Source organism: Suricata suricatta, chromosome 10 (assembly GCF_006229205.1).
Source record: "Suricata suricatta isolate VVHF042 chromosome 10, meerkat_22Aug2017_6uvM2_HiC, whole genome shotgun sequence".
NCBI lineage: Eukaryota > Metazoa > Chordata > Mammalia > Carnivora > Herpestidae > Suricata > Suricata suricatta.
Genome location: NC_043709.1, coordinates 63,226,455 through 63,246,759, shown reverse-complemented (window position 1 = coordinate 63,246,759; position 20,305 = coordinate 63,226,455). Strand labels below are relative to the sequence as shown.

Genomic DNA, 20,305 nt, shown 5'->3' with positions numbered 1-20,305 from the left:
GCCTCCCTCCCTCGGAGGACTTAGACAAACAGTTGCACAGCAAACGGATGCACAGAGAGGTATACACAAGAGTCTCCAACAGAAACGAAACCCTGCTGCTGCCACCAGCAGGATTTCTAACAGACAGACGGGGGACCCAATCTTTTCCCATTCTCTGGGGTCCCTGCAAGCGCTGCGGGACTGGAACCCTCTCTCAAATCTTACACAAACGCGAGTGAATGCCCTACCTACACCTGTATCCCAACAGATGCCGCACTTGCCACTCGTATCTCTACGAATGCGAACAGACCTCACCCGGGACCTGAATTCCACCCTTGGTGCCACGGGACTACTCCAACCTGCTGTCTCTTTCCTCTGTGGGTCCAAGACGTCTCCTGGCACCCACAGCCCTGAGCTTTTCCATGGCGCATCTGCCTGGCTCTTTTGAGGCCCCTTAGAGAAGCACCAAACAGACCAGACAACAAAAAGACTCAGACACAGAAGGACAAGAAAATGAGTACCTAATGGAGTCTGGGTGCTGCCACCAGCGAAACCCCCTGCAGGTGAACCACCTCTCCAGCCTCCTGGTGGGGTCCTAGACCCCACTTGCCCAACCTACTATAGGTGAACCGGCTCTCCGGCCTCCTGGTGGGGTCTTAGACCCCACTCACCTAATTCAGAGTGGGTCCGAGACATCTCTTGGCACCCACGGCCCCGAGCTTTAACACGGCGCGTCCGCCTGGCTTCTTTGGGACCCCATGGAGGTCGTTTCGGCCACCTCCTGCCTAGGCCGCACGCACAAGGGCCCGCACACGCAAAGAAACAAACAGACAAACAAGACTTAGACACAGACGGGCAAGAAAATGATTGTACTCACCAGCCGGCGATTAGGCCCAACGTGTCGGTGTCCCAGGAGCTCTGCGGGGGAGGATCCCCGGCCAATGCACCATATGTAATACCCAAGATTTCTTTATCGTCCCCAAAACCAGAAACCGGCAGGGAGACCAAGTCACGCATGCAAAAGCAAAGCGCTTTATTACAGGTTTAGGCTCTCCGGGGCCTAAACTTGGGCTCACAGACTTTACCAGCATGGTGGATCCATGCTGAGAGCCTACCCTCTATGTTTCTTAATTTTTTTTATCTTTCATCTCTAATTCCTTCTCAGTGTCTTATGGAAAAGTTTCTTTTTTTATTCTTATTTTTTTACATTTATTTATTCTTGAGAGATGGAGTGAGACAGAGCAGAGTGGAGGAGGGGCAGAGAGAGAAGGAGACACAGAATCCGAAGTGGGCTCCAGGCTCTGAGCAAACATTCAGCACAGAGCCCAATGCAGTGCTCGAACCCACAAATAATGAGATCATGACCTGAGCCAAAGTCGGATGCTTAACCGACTGAGTCACCCAGGCACCCCTCTTCTGGAAAAGTTTCTTAACCTGATCTTGGGCTGTGTCCATTTTGCTTTATGTCATCCAATGAGTTTATTTCTACTGTGTTTGAATATTCAGCAATTCTACTTGTTTTTTAATTAAAAAAATTTTTTTAAGTTTACTTATTTATTTTGAGAGAGAATGTGCATGTGGGCTGGGGAGGGGCAGAGAGAGAAAGGGAGAGAATCTCAAGCAGGCTCCACACTGTCAGCACAGAGCCCAACCCCACAAACCATAAGGTCATGACCTGAGCAGAAATCAAGTTGTACATTTACTGACTGAGCCACCCAGGTGCCCTCCATACTTGTTTCTTTATAATTGTTTTTGCTTTATTACCAGTATCCTCTTTTAGGGACATTTATTTGGCATATATCCTGTTTATTCTTGTCATCTAGAGTAAGCTATTTAGTTTATTGCCTTTCTAATTTTGTAGTTATTTTTCCCTGTGAGGTCATTTTCCTCATGGGTGTCAATTATCAGTTATCTTGGTAGGTAATGGATGGAGAAAGGAGTTGGAAGAATCAAAACCCAGACTTTAGCTTGTACCACCTTTGGTGAGCAGGGTTCCAGCTTTAATATCCCAATGTGTGTCATTCTCATCAGAAGGCTTTGCCCTTTAGCAAACCTCTCTTTATCTTACCCTAGGATTTGTCTTTTTCTAAGAATGCATTATCTAGTCCTTTGGGTGGAAAGAAGGTCTATGGGTTGTGGGGGAAGGGCGTAGGAGGAAGCCTGTTGGTGCTTGTTGATTAAACCAGCATTTGTTTTGTTTTGTTATTTTATTTATTTTTTAACTCTACATACCAATAGTATTTCCCTATAAATATGCTAGGGAAGGCAATGATGTAAGTATGGGCAGTGTAGGGGGTAGAGAACAGCCCAACTCAAAATTTCTCCACAAATCCCACTCCCCACGTTGGAAGCCTGGCTTTCCTCGGTCCCAGGCTACTGTTTCCCTTCTTTACTAGATCATAATCACCTTCTGACACTCTAGGGGTTTCTGCTGCTTTTCTTTTCTCCTCCTCCTCCTCCTCCTTCTCCTCCTCCTCCTTCCTTTTTATATCCATTAATTTCTTATTTCTGTGGCATCTTTGGGTTTAGGTTCTGGGAAGTAGACTGCCATTTTGCCATCATGTGAGGGGCCATATTATGTCCCTTTTGTGACAGCCTACCACAGTGTTTGTTGAAGCTTTGTGCTTCTAGTAATCTAGAGCAGAGGATATTCTTTCTTGAGTGCTAATGTTAATAGTCTGGAAATGAAGATGTTTAACTATAGGCAGAATGTAAAAGCACAGAATAGGTAAAGCAATGTATGTACACAAAAGAAAGCAAAATAGGAATTCTACTGCAACATTGAAATTTATTTTCAACATACTTGTGTTTAATTTTACAGTCACTTGGGAATCTTCTTAGACCTGGAAACAAGACAAGAAAATTAATCATATTATAAATTGCTATTAAATACATTGCTCTTAATACAAATTCCTCATTAAATACATCCTATTCCTTAAACATGAATATAGATGATTCATAGGGAAAATAAGAGTGCCTCCAGAACTCACAAAATTAAACTAGTAAAATTGATATATAATCTCTATAGAAGTCACCTTAACAAGGCAGAATGTCTCCAAGGAAGAGCAGAGCTTGGCAATAGCTTATTACTTATTAAACAGTCTTCTTACACTTAAATGGTGTCAATTAAATGTTGACAATTTTTCTTTCTGGGCATGGATGTCTTGGTCTTTTCCAAATGTTCTATGATACTCATGCTTTACTTTTGTAATTGGAAGAAAACTAGTATTATTTTAATGGAATTTTTATGGGGAAATCATTATATAACTATACAAACTTATGCAAGGATATTTGCTCTAGCATTGTTTGTAATGTTGAAAAATATCCAAACTTCTATCAATAGGCAAACGGTTCAATAAATTGTGATGGAATGATATAATGAACATCATGCAATCAATAAAAATGATAATGTGAGTCTATATTGACATAGAAAAATTTAAAAGATGTACAGTTAGTGAAACCCTAAACAGGTTACAAAAACATGTTCAAAATGAGCCCATTTTTGGAACCAAAAATTAAATGCATAGAAAAATTTTGAAGAATATATGCAAGAAGTTGCTATTCCATCCTAACAATCTATATTAGAGAAGTGAGGTCACAGGGCAAATCATTGCCCCCCAAGTTGGAGAGACAGGCTATACAGAGAATCACAACTTACTGGAGCAGAAACCCATGAGCAGACACGTCTGTAAAAAACATAAACTTTAATTGATGAATTGCCTGAGGCTCATTTCGAACAAGTCTGAGATTAAAATCTCCAGGAGGACCCAGTCAAAGGGACCTCCAGAAACTACCAGTGAAGACAGGAGAAAAATTCCCTGATGTTTCTCTCAGGGGGATGGGTTAAGTAACCATTCTGAAATAAACCAGAGCATCTTGTTCTACTTAACAAGGTCTGTCCTTGAGAGAGACTATTTTACCCAAGCCTAACCTGCCAGGGTTTCATCAGGACCTAACTTACTGAGAGGAAGGAAAAGTACCCAACTCCAGTCAACTCTAACCTTCTATGTGAGAGAAGAGAAATGCTCAATTCCATTTCCCTCTAGCCATCCGGTGTCAACAAAGGTTAGAGTGGAGGATATTACGAAGCACTGGTGAAGTTCACAGACAAGAAACACAGGCTCTTCAAAAGACTAGGACCTAATCACAGGACTGTGCAATGCTTCCCATTCTCCCATATCTTATACCACATCATTAAAAGCTTATTTGCCAGCATTCCTTTTACCTAGTATGTTGTGTCTGATTTTAACAAAAACTACAATGCACACTAAAAGGCAAAAAACACGGAAGAGACTGAACAAGCATCAAAATCAGAGTCAGATATGGTAGGGGTGTTAGAATTATTATACTGGGAATGTAAAATGATGATAATTAATATGCTAAGGACTTTGATGGAAAAACATGGCAGAAATAGATAGGTACTGTAAACAAAGAGATGGATATTCTAAGAAAGCCCCAAAAAGAAATGCTGGCCATCAAAAACACTAACAGAAATGAACAGTGTCTTTGATGGCTTCATTAGTGGACTGTATATGGCTGAGAAAAGAATCTATGAGCTTCAGAATATGGCAATAGAAACTTAATAAACTGGGCACCTGGGTGGCTCAGTCAGTTGAATGTCCAACTTCAGCTCAGGTCATGATCTCATGGCGCATGAATTTGAACCCCACATTAGCCTCTGTGCTGACAGCTCAGAGCATAGAACCTGCCTCAGATTCTGTGTCTCCCTCTCTCTGTTTTTCTCTCTCTCTCAATAAAATAAAATAAAAACATTAATAAAAATGAAACTTCCAAAACTGAAAAGCAAAGAAAATAAAAAGACTGAAAAACCCCCAGAATATCCAAGAACTGGAGGACAACTGCTAAAGGTATACCATACATATAATGGGTATGTATGAAGAAAGAAAAGAATAGAAACACTATTTGAAGCAATAACGATGGAACATTTCTCCAAATGTATGTCAGATACCAAACCACAGAACTAGGAAACTCAGATGATACTAAGTAGAATAAATCCTCCAAAAGTCACACTTAGGCATATCATATTTAAGGTAAAAGTCGTGAAAGAAATCAGAAGGAAAAAACACCTTACCTATAGAGATAAAAGTACAAAGGTAAAAAGTACATCTGACTTCTCTGAAATTACGCAAAAAAAGAGAAAGGAGTATAATTTTTAAAGCAATGAGAGAGGGGTGTCTGGGTGGCTTAGTCAGTTAAGCATCTAACTTTGGCTCAGGTCATAATCTCATGGTCCATGGGTTCAAGCCCTGCATTGGGCTCTTGTACAGACAGCTTAGAGCCTGGAACCGGCTTTGAATTCTGTGTCTCCCTCCCTCTCTGACCCTCCCCTGCTTGCACTGTCTCTCTCTCTGTCTCTCTCTCTCTCTCAAAAATAAATAATTTTTTAAAGTGTTGAGAGAAAAACTACCAACTTAGAATTCTGTTCCCTGCAAAAAATTTTAGGTGAAGGAAAAATACAGACTTTCTCAGACAAATAAAAATTGAGAGAATTTTGTAACCAGTAGATCAGTCTTGCAAGCAGTGTTGAAAGACGTTCTTCAGAAAAAAAGCAACTGATGTAAATTAGAAATTTGGATCTACATAAAGAAAGGAAGAGCATTGAGAAGGAATAAATAAAAATAAAAGGTTTTATTTTTCTTAACTGATCTAACAGATAATTTTGTTTTTGTTCAAAATAATAATAGCAACAATGTATTCAATGATATATGCATGCTTATGTATAGATTAAATGGACGACAGAAATGATACGAGGGATGGAGTGGGGGAAGAATTAGGAATATTTGGTTACGGTAAAGCACTTCCACTACCCATGAAGCAATATAGTGTTATTTGAAAGTAGACATGGGTTTGTTGTAAATATATAGGTAAATGCAAAGTCTAGGGCAGCAATTAAAAAAAATTTTTTTTTAACATTTATTTTTGAGAGACAGAGAGAGACAGTGTAATCAGGGGAGGGGCAGAGAGAGAAAGAGGAAGACACAGAATCTGAAGTAGGCTCCAGGCTCTGAGCTGTCAGCACAGAGCCCGACATGGGGCTCAAACCCACGAATGGTGAGATCATGACCTGAGCCAGAATTGGACGCTTAACCGACTGAGACACCCAGGTGCCCCAAGGGCAGCAACTTTAAAAAGTAATGAAAAAAGTATAGATGAAGAGAGGAGAGAAAATGGAATTATAAAATCTCAAAACTACAAAGTGCAGAAAAATATGAAAGTTAAAAGAACAAGGGCAATAAATAGAAAACAATAACAAATATGGTAGATATTAATCCAACTATATCAATAATCATCTTAAACATTAATGATCTAAATATGCCAATTAAAAGACACATTATCAGAGTGGATCCAAACACAAGACCCAAAAATACATGGTCTATTGGAGACTGACTTTAAATATAAAGATATGTAGGTTAAAAGTAAATGGATGGGAAATAATACCATATAACACTAATCAAAAGAAAGGAGTATTTATATTCATTTAAGACAGAGTAGACTTTAAAGCAGGGAAGGTTATCAGGAATAATAATGATAAAGAGGTCAATATTCCAAGATGACATAATAATCTTTATTGTTTTTCTTAACAACATAGCATCAAACTACATGAGGCAAAAACTGATAGAACTGCAAAGAGAAACAGGTGAATTCTCTGTTGTAAACTTTAACATTCCTCTATCAGGAGTGGACAGATACAACAGGCAGAAAATTATTAAGGTTATAGTTGAACTCAACAGCACCATCGATCATCTAGATATAATTGACATCTCTAGACTACTTTATCCAACGATAGCAGGTTACACATACTTTCAAGCTCACATGACTATAAGCAACAGAATCCCTGACTAAACAAAGGCCATTTATTGCTCACTTAACAAAAGCCCAGAAGCAGGTGTACTCAGGGTTGTTCTAGCAACTAGATGTCATCAAGGAAAGGGTTTTATTTATTTTCCCTTTCTGTAATTCCTGGTGTACTGTGTTTTTATCTTGTGGCTACCACCTCAGGGTTGCCAAAGATTGCATTAGCTACAAGCGTCACATAACACATTCAGACAGGAAAAGAAATATTAGTTCTAGTCACCTCTGTTGGAAATAGGAAGAAAAGGAACTGAGGAATAGGAGGAAATATTATTTGGTTTAGTTTAGTTTTTTGTTGTTTTTTTAAGGAGATAAACCAAAAGAAGCAATATCCTATAGGCTCTAGATATTTACACAAATTTTTCCTTCTGCCTGTTATCTATGATCTCTTGAGGCCTTCCCAACATATTATATCTCAGTACCTAGGTATAGTACCTGGCACATATTAAGTAGTCCATAAATAATTTTGAAAGGAAAGCAGGCAGAGCAAAAGTAGTGGCAGTTCAGCACAAAGGCAACTAAATTCTCCAAAGCATGTTGTCTGAAATCAGGCAAATAATGAGGCACAGTATAGAATGGTAAGTGCTAGGATACTGTTTAATTTTAAGATGCTGTGGGAGCACATAGGAGGGATTAGAGAAGACAGCTCAGAGAGAATAATTGTTTAAACTAAAATCTAAGGAATGGTAGAAATAATCCCAAAGGGAAAGAAAATCTTTTTGTTTGTACTTTAGTTTTCACAAAGTAAAATAAATATAATCCTTTTGCAGGGAGGAAGACCTTGAAGAGATTATAGTGAGAAAAAAAAAGGGAGAATGGCAAATAGTAACTGATCACATAGTGCCCATTATTACTAACTTAAGATGTCTTAAAATGTATATTTTCTATATTTCTATTTTTAGTGAAAAATGGCAAAAATCTAAGTTCTCCTATTTCCTATGTCTTAGTTTTTTTCACTGTTTTCAGCACCTCTTACTCTGAATGTTTTTAGGCATCTAACTATACAAGTTAGAAACTCCTAATACATATTTTGTATGTGGTAGCATATCAAAATGGATAAATCACAATGAAAAAGTTGTCAGATTAAATTCAGGTTGACTGGATAAAGTCAATTAATTAAATTGACTCTTAATCTTCTAACTCACACACAGTATGAAATGGTCAAGGTGAAGAGGATTTTGAGAGCATGCCTACCCATTCTCCACTCCAAGAACTCATCACAGGCCCCTACTGTTGGAGGCCTAGTAATGAGGCCTGACTCAATACATTAAAAAAAAGCTAAGGCAGTGATTGATTGGCTAGGTGTACTAATAGCAGAAGCAAAGAGGCTACTGCTGCATTGGGATAAGCCTTCAACCTCAGAGTTTACTTGGACAAAGGAAGCCACACTGTTTCCAGTAGACTAGATGTGGGCCACATACATACATATGTATGCCCAATAAAGGTGGCATAGGGCTGTCATGGATTCTGTCTGTGAGGGATGCCTAAATATGCAAACACATCTCAGCAAAGAGAAGCTGGAGGTATCACAGATGTAAACAACCAGTTGGACTAGAAATATATTTGACAAGATTAAGAAATCTGCGGATAAGGGATCTCCAGTGATGGTGATCTCCAAGGAACTGATCAAAGTACCTCGTGATCAGCTTTAGAAGTCGGCCACATCCAGGAAGCACTGATGTTAGAAAATGCAACAGTAATAGTAAGAACTTTCCATTTACCATCTCTCTTCTCCCTTCCGAGACCTCTAATCCCTAAAGGGTCCCTTAGTAGCAAGCTGAGAAAGTAAGAACAGAAGTAGTAGGGCAGAAAAAAAGAAGCTGGTCATATACTCCTTCTCTAACTATAAGTTGTAATAGTCTTAGCTGGAAGAGAGGAAAAGCCTCAACTTTAAAATAAAATGAAAGTTTCACTTCTACATGGTCCTGGACTTTTTACTAACCAGATAGAAATATTACTAAAAAGTTACCAGAAATGTCACAGAACCAGCTAGGTTTTCATCCAGACGCAGGATAAGAAGTAGCCCCACTGAATAAATACAGAGATGAAAAGTCACTTTGGAAAAAAGCTTGGGAAATTCTTATAAAAGTTAAACATACACTCATCTAAGCCATCACCCCACTCTTGGGTATTTATCTAAGAGAAGTAAAAACTTATATTCACCCCAAAACTTATATATGAACTTTTATTTATAATGGCCCCAAACTGGAAACAGCTCAGATGTCTTTCATCTGATGAATGGATTTAAAAATGTGTTACAGCCATATAATGGAATAATACTGTCAGTAAATAAAAAGGAATGAATTAATGATACACATAATAACGGATGAATTTCATAGGAGTTATGCTAAGTGAAAAAAGATTCAGATGGTTACATACTGTATACAGCATCCTGGAAAAGGTAATGTCTAACTTTACATCAAACACCTACTTTTGGTAATTCCCTGATGCCATAAGGTAAGGTCAAGTTAGGGAAACAGAAGGTCTATGACCAAAGGCCCAATTACCAGAGTGCTCCCAGTCCTTAACTTACTGTGATTTAATGGATCCAAGAGATTTTCTGAAGGTAGATTGAACATCTAATTGGAGTAGCATAGGAATATCTGGGTACCCACCCAGCTGGGCCCAGAGTGAACGTATTGATGTCTTCTCTGTTATTGGGTAGCTTGAGGTCGACAGATCAGCATTCCAGATGGCTTCCATTTGGTCTTCTTGTCTAAAGAACCAGAGAGCACTAATTGGAAGTGCCAGACTCTCCTGACCTTCATATCCAATCAAAATGTATGATTCTTATTCTCCCTTTTTCTCTTCACCACCATCTTGTCCTATGGTGCCCTCTCTGGCACTGAAGAACATTAGGTATACCCACTTTGAGAATAGATTAAAACAGCAGAATTTGCTAAAATAGCGGTTTTTTTCTTCCCCAAAAGCTGCACTTCCATTTCCATTATTTCACCCAGTAATCTATTTTAAAACTACCTTCTTAGCTTTGTGGAATATGTAGACCATATACAGACTATTTTTTCCCCATCAACATTTTTTCCCTTTCCTTCCCAAAACTCTTACCTTTTCTCTAAAAAAAAAAAAAGGAAAAAAGTAACCTAAGTGTCTTTGTTCTGTACTCAAAGAATTTGTTTCATAGTAAAGAAGAATCAGCTTCATTTTTTAGCAAGACCAGCTTTATTTAAGTTAAATTTTAAGTTGAACTAAATTATTAAGTGAGCAAAAATAAAACAATTCACATTGAAGTAGAATATCACAAATTAACAAATGTCCCACAAATCTAAAAATGTATGTCCTTATATGATTACTGAAATTAATCTTTCATCTGGCAAAATCTGTTGACACTAGTTATGATTCAGTTAGATATAAGTTCAAATGTATGGGAAAAGAATTCTAACACTTTATTCAAAAAGTTCTTCCTCATCCAACCATTTAGTTAAAGTCTTTAGCATTCTCAATTAATGACATGGGAAGTTAAACACCTGGCTGAGTTTTTGGAGTAAGCCCATGCATGTGAGATGAGGCCCCCAAGACACATTATAAGGAAGGCATTCCATCAGTCTATCTCCCTCCAGGACCATAATTGTCATGTCACCTATAGGGGCAAGAGAGCCCCAGTCTTGAAATTGTTATAAAGGGGAACCACTAAAAGAAAAATTGGACTTACTTCATTCCTGGAAAAGAACAGGCAGGGAGCAGACCAGCATCAATTTTTTAAAAAGAACTCAAAATTAGATGTTAAATATTTATGTAGAAAAATATGTAAATAAGCCTCTTGTTAAATTATCTAAGAAAACTAATACTGCCTTAGACTCTGCACTGCACCATACCATACTTGTGGGGAAGGGGAAGCTCTTGGGCAGGAAGAAAAAAGCAATAGGCCCCATGTATCGTCCAAAGAAGGTTTAATGTCAGTCTTTCCTATCACATACCGAAATTTCTTGGATGTGTCAGACTTTCTGTCCTCTTCTTTTAGCAGATCTAGGCATGGTTGTTGAACAAATTTGGTAGAGGTGGGTATCTGCTTTTTGTCGATGACAAGAGGGATAGGTTGACTAAGATTCAATTTATACATCTGTTGAAACTAAAAATAAATAAATCAGAAAAGGAAACCATGGGGAAAAAAGGGTCAGAGTCTTTACGAAGATCTAAGCTGGCCCTAGCTAGACTGTGACTCTTCGTTTTCCATGGATTTACAAATCCATTTCCTCCGTCCTCTTTCTCCCCTCCTCCTACACCTTCACCTCCAACACAAAATTTCAGAGGTGGCAACTATGTTTTATAAAAACCTGCATAAGCTGTAGTCCTACTTCTCCAGTTTCCTAGCTTTGTGACTTAGGGTTAGGTGCTAATTTTATCTACACCTCTTTCTCCTTATTTCTAAAACCAGGATAATAACAGAGGGTTTTTGTGAGTGTTTTATAAGATAATATATATGGAAGCACCTCATAAATTGTGAAGCACTATGCAAATCTAATGATAACACCTATTGAATACTTGCTGACTATCACATGCTTTTTCTGTATTAACTCATTTTGTATTTACAACAACCTTATGAGATGATGGGTACTGTTGTTACCTTTCTCTTAAACATAGAGATCTGAAGCTCAGAAAATTTAGACCTTGCTCAAAGTCTCTTAGTTAATATGTGGTGAAGCTGATTTGAACCCACAAGATCTGGTAGCAGAACCAAACTTTTGACCATTGTAAGGTATTTATTCATTTGTACCCTCTTCTGCCTTTTGCTTTTTCCTCTCCCTTCTTATATCCTAATAATCACGTCATCATCTAGATTCTGCATTCCCTGATCACAGATCCTTATTCATCCTCTGAAGTGCTCTAGATGTTGTGATTCCTATCAGACAGTTCTTGACACTGCCAACTCATTTTGCTTTATTTCATCTACACTGGCCATATTTTTTAAACCAAAAACTGTAAAAAATATCCCTTTTTTTGACCAAAGAGCTTTAATATTTAAAATATAGCTGTCCTGGAAAATTATGTCTAATTTGGATCAGGCTATGATGAGAATTCTATACCTTTAAAGTAGCAAGTAATTTGGGTTGCCTGGGTAGCTCAGTCAGTTAAGCATCCGACTTCAGCTCAGGTCATGATCTTATGGCTCATGGGTTCAGCTCAGGTCATGATCTCATGGCTCATGGGTTAAAGCCCTGCGTCAGGCTCTGTGCTGACAGCTCAGAGCCTGGAGTCTGTTTCAGATTCTGTGTCTCCCTCTCTCTCTCTGCCCCTCCCCTGCTTGCACTCTGTCTCTCTCCTTCAAAAATAAATAAACATTAAAAAAACAAAGTAGCAAATAATTTTATAAATGAATTTAGTGAGAAAATGATACATAAATATAAAATAGTCCTAGAATTCCAAGAATGTTCCAGAGCTCCATGTTGGAGCATGAACAGAATAAATAATTCTAATCTCAGCTCTATCACTTTCTGGAAGGCCACTGTCACTCCCAAAAGCATTCTAATGGTTATCTCAAAGGGACTCTGGGACATAATGAGTGTTTGTCAGAGTTGCCTGATGCTATGTAAGTCAGTTAAATAAACTCTTATCTCCTTTATTGTAAACTCTTGCTATTAAAATGTGCTTTCTGATAGTTTTTTTTAATGTTTTTTATTTATTTTTGAGAGACAGAGAAAGATATCACGAACAGGGGAGGGTCAGAGAGAGAGAGAGAGGGAGACACAGAATCCGAAGCAGGCTCCAGGCTCCGAGCTAGCTGTCAGCACAGAGCCCGACTCGGGGCTCAAACCCACAAACTGTGAGATCATGACCTGAGCCGAAGCCGGATGTTCAACCGACTGAGCCACCCAGGAGCCCCTCTGATAGTTTTGAGGAGAAGAGTAACCATCATGAATCTGTTGGAGAGTGGTAACTTTAAGAGTTTTATATCTAGAGGCTGGTAGATGTGGGTTGACTAGGAAGAAGTTGAGCATTTCTAGAAGTCTTTCCAATTCTAACATTTTCCCATCTAGGGAGTCCAGTCAACATACCTGTCATCAATTTAAAAGTTTCCACTGAGGTCATGGTGTGCTGGCTTGAATTGTAAACCCCTCAAAAGATGTGTTCATCCAGAATCTGTGAAAGTGACCTTATTTGGAAAAAAAGGTCTTTACAGATGTAATTAAGGACCTCAAGATGAGATCATTGTAGGTTAACCAAGTGGTCCTATATCCAATGACACATGGTGTATAAGAGACGGAAGAGAAGATACCAGACACATGGGGAGGCAGAGGCAGAGATTGGACCTATCCAGCTACAAGCCAAGGAATGCCAAGGGTTGTTGACAGCTACCAGAGTCTAGGAGAGAGGCACAGAGCAAATTTCTCCTTCAGAGGCTCCAGAAGGAATCAGCCCTGTCAAAATCTTGATTCCACAAACTCAACAGAACTGAGAGAATATATTTCTATTGTCTTAAGCCATCAAGTTTGTGGTAATTTGTTACAGTGGCCCTAGAAAACTAATATACATAATATCTCCAGGTAAATGTTATTTTCATAGCTTACCACTTTCATTTTTCTTACAACACAATGGGGAGAGGGAATAGAAAACAAGTTACCTGGCTAAATAAGAATATCATTTTCCTCAGGCACTTATTCCGTTTCGTCTCTAAAGACTTCTGCCTGTTGGTCCACACCTGCATCACCTTTTTCTGGTACTCATCAATTCTGCTCAGCATTATGTAAAGGTTCCGGGTTTCATAACCTTTCCCAGTATTTTGGATCACTTGTAATCGCCTGATCAGGTTGTTTCTTGAAAACAAATATTAATGAGTGAGATTGATATAACTACTGATCCTAGTTTAGCAAACCTGAACCTAGTTTCAGTTCTCATCCATAGTAAGTAGAGAGGGATGGGATAGGGGTGAGAGGCTTGCTTAGTGAGACCTAATCTAGTTCCTTACATGACTAAACTTTCAAAAATTGATATGATGGTCCAGTTGTCATTAACGCTGGAGTTTTTTAGTGTTACAGTAGTGTTGCTTATTATTTTAATACCTTAAAATTTTAGTATTGATATGTATAAGATATGTAGAAGGTACTCAACAGAATTATAAGACAGTGTCCTTGCCTTCAAAGCACATACAAGCCAGAATAGGAGACTAATAAATTAATGGTGTCAAATAGAATGAAATGAAGGCTAAATAGAAATATAAAAATGCTGGGGTGCCTGGGTGGCTTAGTTGGTTGAGTGTCTAACTCTCAGTTCTAGCTCAGGTCGTGATCCCAGAGTTATGAGATTGAGCCCTCCGCACATGGAACCTGCTTGAGATTCTCCCTCTGCCTCTTTCCCCAACTTGTGTGCTCTCTAAAATAATATTTATTTATTTATGCATATGTAAACTTGCTATTTGAGCAAAAAAGAAAGCATAACTCATACTAACAAGAGGAATAAAGAAGGCCTCGTAGGAAGTTGTTGTGTAGGATCTTGAGGAACATTCATAAAAATGTACTCTCTCTATGTAGTGTATACCACTATGTTTGTGCCTATTAAACAGAGTGTTTTGCCATCTCTGTTCTATAGGAGAGGAAAAAGAATCTGAGCAAAGGTGAGTAATTTTCTGAAAGTTACATAAGTAATAGATTTGGGAAGCAAACCCAGATCTTTTCTCTTTCCACAGTACCAGTATTTCTCAAAATGTGGACCTGAACTGAATTCAGTTCACCTGAACTAAATCGTCTGGGCAGGGGTTATGGGGTGGTGGTGGTGCTTATTGAAACTTCAGATTTCAGGATGCTTTCCTAAATCTTTTGAATCAAAATCTTGTAGGCTTCAGGATCAGTATTTTACACAAATTCTCAGGTAAATCTGTCACTAAAGTTTAGGAAAAGAGGAGAGGAATTGAGGGAATACTATAAACAAAGGCAGAAAAATGAGTTATATATTGGGAGTGGTGAATAGTCTGAGACTTTTAGACCATAGATCTGTGAAAGGATACAGTGGAGGACAATGCTGGAATGTATGGCTTCTGAAAGATCATAAAAGGCACGTTAAGAAGTTTGAATTTTGGTGGAGGGGGGGTTAGGCAATGATAACCCATTGCAGATATTCTTCTGAATATAGGCATTTTACACACACACACACACACAGAATAACTTTTAGGTCTCTGGTAGGCTATAATTAGTAATTTAGAACCTACTGTATATATGGATTATTTAATACTTAAGTGTGTTAATTCCAAATTAATTTAATTAATTTAAATTATTTTTCCTTTAACCTTGTTTTTAATCACTTCTCTACATACATTATAGAATGTCTATCATATCCATTCCCACAAATGACACTGTTCTCAGTGAAGTAAGTGGATAGCCTTCATTAACCATCATATGATGGTTATATGTTGTAAACATAAGGGATGCAAATGGCATAACATTGTGTACGTTTAAGGTGTACAATGTGTTGATTTGATACATTTATATTGCAATACGATTACCATTGTAACCTTAGCTAGACCTCCATCATGTCCCATAAGTATCTTTTTTTGGTGGAGAGAATAATTAAGATTTGGTTTTTGAGCAACTTTGAAGTTTATAATACAGTATTGTTGACTATAATCACTGAGTTATGCATTATATCTCTCTAATAGCTTTTCCTAATATTTTTCTGTCTATTCACACAGACTTTCAGATTTTCTCCATAATTCTTCCTCATTGAAATCACATTTAAATTTCAGATTAAAATCATAATTCAATAATGAATTCTTGGAAACTTCAAAAGGTTCACAGTTTCATTTCAAGCTTAGAGAAATTATTGCTCGTTGATTTAATTTCTTTTTTCATGTTTATTTATTTTTGAGAGAAAGAGAGACAGAGTGTGACTTGGGGAGGAGCAGAGAGAGAGGGAGACCCAGAATCTGAAGCAGGCTCAAGGCTCTGAGCTGTCAGCACAGAGCCCAACATGGGGCTCAAACTCATGAACTGCAAGATCACGACCTGAGCTGAAGTAGGATGCTTAACTGGCTGAGCCACCAGGCACCTCTATTGTCCATGGATTTTTAAAGATAATTAATTTTTATTAATGTAAACATTCAGTCTAGTAGTAACTGCTGAAGTATCTCATTATTTAAATGCCCTGTCTAGGATCATGGCCATTCAAAACTTCTTACCTTTTGTTCCCACTCTCTTAGAAAGTTTCACTTATACTGATAAAACCTCACCCCCATCCTAAGGAATATTTTTTACAATATTTGATATAGAATCACAATCCAAGGGAAGATGCTTTACATTTACTGAGCACCCACTGTGTGTCAATCATTGTATTAAAATTGTATTTATATTTTTAAATTTACATTTAAATATTTCATTGTTTTTAAATACATTATTTCATTTGATCTTTGCAACCATTCTTCGAGGTAAATATTATCACATCCATTTTACAAACAGAATCTCAGAGAGGTTTAGAATTGGAAATTTGAGCCAAGGTGTTCCTGACTTCAAAGTCTATGTTTAAGAGAAAGCATGATTAAAATTTGGATATCAAATCATTATATTTCCCTACTTCAAGGCAGGTTACTATACTATTCTATAGTATAGTACTTTAGACTATAGGACTTTGGAAACAGGCTTTTTGAATTCAGCTCCACTACTTACTAGCTGTAACTTGGGCAAATAGGATGGACTTCCTGAATGATTCCTTATCTACAAGTTAAACACAGTAAAGTATCTGAAGTTTCTCTTCTTTCTAGATGTTTTGTAACCCCTTGTTGTGTATATAAATAACTTTAAATCATTTATTTTCATTTAGTTTCTCATTGTCCATGTAATGTTTCCTCAAAGAATTCTAGATTAAACAAGTTTGATTTCCCTACAAAACTTGTATTTCCTTTGTCAGTTTTTGCTTTTTCAAGAGGGCAGTGATTCTCCTTTTATTACAGATTCTGCCAGATTGCCTGGCATGGATGCCCTTCCTTAATAGAAGTTGCTGTTAAAATATCACCCTCACATAGAATCTCTTCCAGACAACAGGAAATAGTTTACACTTGTTGGTTATTTGATTATATACCCTTATATTCCTTCAAAACTTTTGGGTGGATGCTGTCTGACCCTAATTTATGCCTCTGCATGAAGTTTTACTCACCTTAAATCCACCTTCCATATTATTCACACTTTACTTCCCTTGTTAGGAATATTTTTATCCTCTATCACATACAAAACAAAATACAAGTTCTTTAGCATGCCATTTAGAATTCTTTTTGACCTAGTGTGTCTTTACAGTCTCTTCTCTTGACATATCCTGCTTATTTTTTGTGTTCTACCAACAGCAAAGTAGCTTACACATACACACGTACACATACTCCTTTTACTTGCTTCTTTTCTGTGCTCTGCTAGACTCTCTTCCTTCAAAGGTCTGGATATCTAGTGGTTTTACCTAACTCTCCCCTATCTTCAGTCCTCTTCTGTATACTTTGTACATGTACCATCATTGTTCTTTCCACATAGAATCACCAGTTTGTGTGGGGGTCTCTCTGAGTAGACTTTGAGTGTCCTCAAGGCAGGATACAGCTTATCCACCTTTGTATCTTGCCACCTTCGGTCCCTAGGTCTAACACAGTCCCTAGCAAATAGTGGTTGCTATGATAAAAAATGTTGGTGAATTAAATGATAAATCCTGTCAGGTCACCATAATACTTAGTACCTTTGAGGACTTTTTTCAATATGTATGGAAATGAAATGTTTCATTATCATCATCTGGTCTAATTTTACATCCTCTCTATTATTGCTTCTCAGGTACATTACCTTGATCTTGTGCTAATACAGCTTTAAAACTATATTATAGCATTTAATTATGGATCTTCACTTACAGAGGTCCTACAAAACATTCTTCCTTCAAAAATAGTTTAGGGGCACCTGGTGGCTCAGTTGGTTGAGCATCCAATAGTGGCTCAGGTCATGATCTCAGCATCATGGGTTCAAGCCCCACATTGGGCTCTGTGCTGACGGCTCAGAGCCTGAAACCTGTTTTAGATTCTGTGTCTCCCTCTCTCTCTGTCACTCCTCCATTCTTTCTCTCTCTCTCAAAAATAAATAAACATTTAAAAAGTTTTTAAAAAGGTCTGGGATATGTATACAGTGGAATATTACCCAGCCATAAAAAGGAAATCTTGCCATTTGCAACAACGTGAATGGAGCTAGAGTGTATTATGCTAAGTGAAATAAGTCAATCAGAGAAAGACAAATACCATCTGATTTCACTCATATATGGACTTTAAGGACCAAAATAGATGAACACAGAGGGGGAAAAAGAGAGAGAGGCAAGCCATAGAAAAGACTCTTAACTATAGAGAACACACTGAGAGTTGCTGGAGGGAAGGTGGGTGGGGGGATGGGCTAAATGGGAGATGGGAATTAAAGAGGGCACTTGTTGTACTGAGCACTTGGTATTACATTTAAGTAATAAATCACTAGATTCTATTCTTGGAACTAATATTACACTATATATTAACTAACTAGAATTTAAATAAAAATAAAAACTTGGCACAAAAATGATATGAACACATAAAAATCAAAGTTTTCTACAAGGCACAAAGCAGAGTTAAAACACGAAGATTAAAAAAGTAATAAAAATAAAAAATTTTAAAGTCCAGTAATATTCACATGTCCTGGAAGCTGAGCATAAACACTCTACGCCTGCCTCGCAGGGCCTATGTTTCTTCCTTTTACTCACACGTCAAGCCTATATATTCTTTCCTTGATATAAAGCTCTTGATTAGAAAAGAGGTTCGTCTCTAGGATCTGAGAGAAGTATGTGTGAATTTGAATAGTAGATAGAACTGCCCTGCTGTAGTCTTGATGTACAAAAATTTTCTTTATGCACTTGATGATGTGGCACAAAATGTGTGCAATTTTCCAAATAACGTACCTTATTGGGTGGACATAATCAACATGAGCAGCAAGTGTGGTTTCATAAAGCGGAGCAAAAAATAGCATTTAAAAATAACTTTTGAATAGTATCTAGCTCACTAAGTGAGGAAAGGAGACATTTTCATATGTCCTTGCCTAGTCATTTTAAACACCAGTAAGTCTTTTTTCTTTTATAGTTTATTGTCAAAAGCACTGGTAAGTTAATAGCTTTGTATCTTTTGGGGGTTTGCATCGTGTAATTAATGCCTTTTATGCCTGTTGATTTTGTTGTTCTTTTTTGTGTATTAAATATTTTTCATTTTGCTGGGGGAAAAAAAGTAGGATTATTCAGTCTGGAAAGAGAAAGCCAAAGACAGGTAGAGAGTAAAATATTTGTTAACAAATCTCAGATTACCTATACTTTGAAATGAAAAGTTCTGATTATATCTTGAATAAGTCTTTTTTACCTTGCTGTTCCAATACTTAGTCCCAAATTAATTCAATCCTCAAAAGTATACATTTCATGGGAACAGGGAACACTGCTGTATCCTTAGCACCTAATACAATACTTGGCACATAGTAGGCATTCAATAAATATTTGTTGAATAAATGACGTAAGTTGTTATTGTAATTAATGATAACCCTTTATAGTATAGGTTTCAGTTTGGCCTCTTAAAATTTTAGGTAAAAGATAGCCCCAAAATAATAGGTTGGTGATCTCAAACATAAGTGCTAAGGATAGCAGGACAATTGTCACTTTCCCTGACCTATTTCTGATATTTGCAATTTTTCATTCTTTCTTTCTTTCTTTCTTTCTTTCTTTCTTTCTTTCTTTCTTTCTTTCTTTCTTTCTTTCTTTCTTTCTTTCTTCTGTTTCTTTTCTTTTCTTTTCTTTTTTTCTTTCCTTCCTTCCTTCCTCCCTTCCTTCCTTCCTTCCTTCCTTCCTCCCTCCCTCCCTCCCTCCCTCCCTTCCTTCCTTCCTTCCTTCCTTCCTTCCTTCCTTCCTTCCTCTCTCTCTCTCTCTCTCTCTCTCTCTCTCTCTCTCTCTCTCTCTCTCTCTCTTTCTCTCTCTCTCTCTCTCTATTTTGAGAGAGAGCACATCCAAGCATAACACAGGAGAGGCAGAGGGAGGAGGAGAGAAAGAATCTTAAGCAGGCTCCATGTTCAGTCCAGAGCCCCACATGGGGCTTGATCTCACGACCATGAGATCATGACCTGGACCTGAGCTGAAATCAAGAGTCCGATGCTCAACTGCCTGAGCCACCAGGTTGGCTGGCACCCCTATATTTGCAATCCTTTTTTTTTTTTTTTTTTGCAATTCTAACAAATCAGGACCAGGACCTATTTCCTTCAGGTTGCCTCAGCGGCAAGATTACCATGGCAACACCTTGTTCATAACTTACCATCTCCCATTTTAAGAATCATAGATCTTCTGGTGAACTCAAGATGATGAAAAAAATTTAAAAATAACTGGAAGTATTTTTAAGCTTTTGAAGTTGATATTTTGGAGATCAACCATGATCCACAAAATGTATCTTAGCATCTCTGCTAGAGATATGAATGGAAGAAATGGATCATTTTTTATTTCATATATA

General features: G+C 37.7%; 1 protein-coding gene across 1 annotated transcript in view; it reads right to left on the bottom strand.

The window, feature by feature from the left end:
• Positions 1 to 2,747: 2,747 nt before the first annotated feature.
• The window catches only part of FAM186A (family with sequence similarity 186 member A), a 77,657-nt gene continuing 60,099 nt past the window's right edge, over positions 2,748 to 20,305 (bottom strand). The window contains exons 8-12 of the mRNA XM_029955500.1: positions 13,430 to 13,622; positions 10,788 to 10,939; positions 10,659 to 10,661; positions 9,386 to 9,568; positions 2,748 to 2,822 (exon numbers count right to left, since the gene is read on the bottom strand). Coding sequence (XP_029811360.1) covers positions 2,801 to 2,822; positions 9,386 to 9,568; positions 10,659 to 10,661; positions 10,788 to 10,939; positions 13,430 to 13,622 — 553 coding nt within the window. The 3' untranslated portion in view covers positions 2,748 to 2,800. The remainder of the gene's footprint in view (positions 2,823 to 9,385; positions 9,569 to 10,658; positions 10,662 to 10,787; positions 10,940 to 13,429; positions 13,623 to 20,305) is intronic.